General features: G+C 36.1%; 1 protein-coding gene across 3 annotated transcripts; it reads right to left on the reverse strand.

The window, feature by feature from the left end:
- Positions 1-346: 346 nt before the first annotated feature.
- Positions 347-3,757, reverse strand: LOC145205641 (uncharacterized). 3 transcript variants are annotated; one of them, XM_080078375.1, is made up of 6 exons: positions 2,968-3,092; positions 2,542-2,606; positions 2,286-2,381; positions 1,437-1,752; positions 967-1,146; positions 347-906 (listed from the first exon to the last, which is right to left on the reverse strand). In XM_080078375.1, exons 2-6 carry the CDS (start codon positions 2,584-2,586, stop codon positions 794-796), a joined length of 750 nt encoding a protein of 249 aa, XP_079934501.1. In that variant the 5' UTR covers positions 2,587-2,606; positions 2,968-3,092; the 3' UTR covers positions 347-793. The 3 variants fall into 3 exon arrangements, with proteins under 3 accessions (XP_079934501.1, XP_079934500.1, XP_079934499.1); XM_080078374.1 differs by lacking the exon at positions 2,968-3,092 and adding an exon at positions 2,839-2,960; XM_080078373.1 differs by lacking the exon at positions 2,968-3,092 and adding an exon at positions 3,605-3,757 and having other exon boundaries at positions 349-906.
- Positions 3,758-4,070: the final 313 nt, after the last annotated feature.

Raw genomic sequence — 4,070 nt, forward strand, 5'->3', positions numbered from 1 at the left:
GCAGCAATGCAACGTTAATATCTCGCGGCACCCTTGAGCATTGCAATTGGCACCCCAGGGTGCCGCGGCACCCCAGTTGGGAACCACTGATTTAGAAAATAAGTAATTCTACTAACATCATACCTCACGTTAGCCACACATTTAGCTAATTTTCGATAGGTGGCACAAAAAACACTAACACCTATTTAAACGGTATATATCCATAAATGCTGACGGTTATGGCTATTGGGGTTAATGCTTGGTGACCGGCTGATTCGGTATGGCGCCCTCATTGGACCTGGCGTACTGTGAGCTATTAGGGTTAGATATTATCATTACAAAATTATTAAAACAAACTTTAAAATTTAGATCCTAATGTAACATTTTCAAAAACTTACTTTCCTCACCTTGACCCTCTTTAGCAGCAAAATTAAAGATTCAGCTTATTGGGTCACCTGTCGAAATTTAGCTAAATGTGTGGCTGACGTAAGGTAGGGTGTTCGTAGCTCTGAACGCCTAAATAATGAAGCATGAGGCTTTTTCCGTCAACTGAGGTCAGTGTATTACGTAGTAGACTTTTAAACAGATCCGTGTGTAGTGTTGATATGGTTGAGATATATTTTTGATTATTTTCCATTACAATTGTAAAAACCGTGGCACATTATGAGGTTGTGTAAAATAAAAGTGTGCAGTAGTACGTCTCACTGAGGTTTTAGGTTACAAACAAAATGCGTTCCATTTGAACTGTACACTTTACGCATATTTGAAATGAAACACTTTTTTCAACAGCTTTTTAATGTAATGATCTTTGGTGCTATGTCTCTTTCTTGTCAGGGCAGACATGTCTTCGGAGTGAATTTCTGAACAGCCAAACGAAAACCACAATGATCAGAATAACCAAATGAATGGCGTGGTTGAGTGTACGACCTGCAATATTTGTTTTGTTAAACTCGGAACACAAATTACCCAACCCATGCAACCAAATACCTTTTGAAAAAGGTATGATATAAACTGTGAAGCTTGTATAGATCATCATAGGATACATTGTCTTGATGTTTTTCGTGTAGTTTGGGCAATAGTAGAGATCGAGGTATAACCAGACCAGCACATATGTAATGTAGATTGGCATGAGTATGGTAGCACAGGTTGCATTTGGATCACACCAACCTGAAATAATGAAGTTATTTTGGTTATCATTAATTGATGGGTTAATGTATATGCTTTTCTATTGTGAACCCAAACTAAAAGCCAACAGCCTGTGACCAAAATTAGGCCCAAATAGACGTAAAAAGCGACACAGCTTGGCATGGTAATTTGCCGAAACGTTTGAATAATAAACACATTAGCACCATTACCTGTGCATTTTGTCATGTCAGATATTTATCTTATGTTGCAACAAACACAAATTACCACAACTAAACGTTTATGCTAAAGACAATCCAGATAGTTCTACTTGCCTCTTAGCTGTGCCAATTCACTAGGTCCATCTTTGTAAGCAAGAGACCGTGCCCCAAAAGGTACTGCTGCGTTGGCAAACCATACACTGCAAACTGCCATGCCGTCCAATGCAGTCCTGTCAAACCACCATAGATCCTTCACGTCTGCATTTCTGACTGAAGCACGTTTTTTGGCGGAGGTAACAAGAGCAATGTTGAACAAAGTAGCTGCGATGTAGAGTAGTACATTGGACGCAAGGAGTTTCTCGTATCCGAATACAATCACCCATGGTGTGACTCCTGTTGACAATGCTCCCACCACGCACATGTTATAAACCTTTGAAAAAAAAGCATAGAAATAAAATACAAGCATGCATGTCTTCTTTATCGGTACTCTTTAACTCTTTTTACCTTATGCATCCTTTACAACTGATGTTGCGACCCCATACATACACACTTGTGTGATTGATGAAACAACTTAGAGACTTTTTGAAGATTACATACACGACATGAAAACTTTAGGCTCGGAAAACATAAGTGTGAATTTGTATTTTTTAATCATAGTACGCCAGACCAATTAAAGGCGTTATGATCCCAGCATAAATGTATTCGTCTCAGCTTATATTTTTCAAATGACAAAAGTGTTCGAAAATGGTCATCATACATAACCAGAAAATTACTCACACTATGCACCTTTTTTAGTGAACCCCTAAATACCTCTTTGGTACCCATTACCTATGTGATTGTTTTAGTGCCCCTTGTAATTTATCCTGCACCCAAGTTAGAGTGCCTTTGTCTACACAATTGCCACGTTACGAAAATAAAAACAAAACAAATACTTCATGCTAAACCTGGCGATTGAAAACTTACCGGAGAAAAAAGCATGGACATTTCCAAAGAACAGCGATTGAAATAGATGTAGGCAGCTGCTATGGAAGAAAATCCCATCAACCACGCAAACAACATCTGCAAAAATGACCAAGATCTTGAATGGTTTGCATATATGTTACCCCATAAACTATCACCTTTTTTATCCCGTTTACCACATGAAAAATATTAGCAATTAAATTTATCCCCTACTTTAGCATCAATACTCGTAGTATTAGTTTGTGAAAAAAAAACTTACCATCGGTGTGTTTGGTAAAGTGTCAATTGAATATTTCTCCCTCATTGTTCCTGCCGGGGTAAATCCTAAAAGGTTTTGCAAATATTTGGTTTACGACACAAGGTTATAAAAGTGTCAGAATATTGCAAAAAAGTGAAATAAATGCAAAGGCTAGATTACAAAAAATGCAAAGAATTGCAAAAAAAATCACAAGCGAAAGTGTTATGACCATTTACATAAATCCCACCAATATCAAAATATCGTTTTTTTTACACAAGTTTAACACGAAAAAACGGCGCAACTTAAAAAAAAAATCACCGTTGCATAGTAGTAATTTTTGACATTTTGCAATTGTATTTCAGTATCCTTTAGAAGCTTTAAAAATCTAAGATGTAGCAAAAAGAACTACTTTCTCGAAATTCAAAGCAGTTCCGCAACTTTTTATACCTCAAAAAATAAACTGCGTTTTAACTGAGTTATTTGATATGCAGCATCTTTACACATACTGAGTCCTGCAACAATGCGCATGGCAAACTGACATTGCATATACCAGTCAATTGACCCAAATTCTATGCAAATCTTATTTCGTGATCAAATTAGCACGTATTTATATGTCACAAAAGCGTGACATTAAAACACACTTAAGCTGTCACATTCTCAGCTTGCCAGCTTGTAAATATCAAGTATTCGTGCAAAAATACCACTTTGTGCTTCTTTTTACTGGCGTGACTTCAAAAATTTAGGTAAAAAATAAAACACATTTTGTAAAAGTTGTGTTGCAAATGTGAAACTAATTAAAAAGTGACACTGCCAATAACGAAATGATAGCAATCGCAACTTTCTTTTACAAATCTCCTTTTCCTGTTATTGTCACAATGCCATCATCGCAGTCGGCAATTTAACAAGGTCACTAACTAGAAATTAAGTAGGCGAACATTTTTTAAATACTTTTGCTAGATTAGTGAGGAAAAACAAAAGTGAATTTTTTTTCACAAAATTTTTTTGGTAAGTGGCAATATGATAAAACAGAAGAAAATAAGAAATCTCATCTTTAAAGATTCAAAACAACCGCAAATGTAAATACCTGGCAGCCATACTGGAAGTTTTGGATAACAAGCCATTGTCGAAAAAGAGACCAGTACAATTGACAACACCATACGCGAAACCCATTTCTGGCGAGGTATCATTTTTTCACAGTAGTTATTTTTCCTAAATTTAATTGATATTTTGCAGCACTTTGTCTGCGATAAAAAAAAAACATGCGTGTTACATTGGCTTTAAAATGTTTTCAAAGATTTTTCCGTCATTAGGTTTCAATGCTTGCTGGGTGACTTGGAAAGTTGATGTCTAAGAACGTGTCAACGGATTAGCATTATTTAGTAAACATTCATCGTCACAAGTAAAATACTTTAGCGCCAACAATTGCGCCTAAAATACGCGTTACGCATATAGCTAAACAAAAAGACAATATACTATCACAAAAGTGAAGAAAATTATAAAAAATAGTTGTGTTTGTGCCATTTAAACAGTTTCGCTTTTTCGTTCTACCG

This window comes from Phallusia mammillata, chromosome 8 (assembly GCF_965637545.1).
Source record: "Phallusia mammillata chromosome 8, kaPhaMamm4.hap1.1, whole genome shotgun sequence".
In the NCBI taxonomy this organism is placed as follows: Eukaryota; Metazoa; Chordata; class Ascidiacea; order Phlebobranchia; family Ascidiidae; genus Phallusia; species Phallusia mammillata.

Coding starts and splice junctions, on each gene's coding strand:
- LOC145205641 (XM_080078373.1), bottom strand. CDS start 3,707: ATGATACCTCGCCAGAAATGGGTTTCGCGTATGGTGTTGTCAATTGTA. Junction 2,382..2,541: donor CTTTACCAAACACACCGATG/GTAAGTTTTTTT, acceptor TCATTTTTGCAG/ATGTTGTTTGCGTGGTTGAT. Junction 907..966: donor TATCATACCTTTTTCAAAAG/GTATTTGGTTGC, acceptor CAAATATTGCAG/GTCGTACACTCAACCACGCC.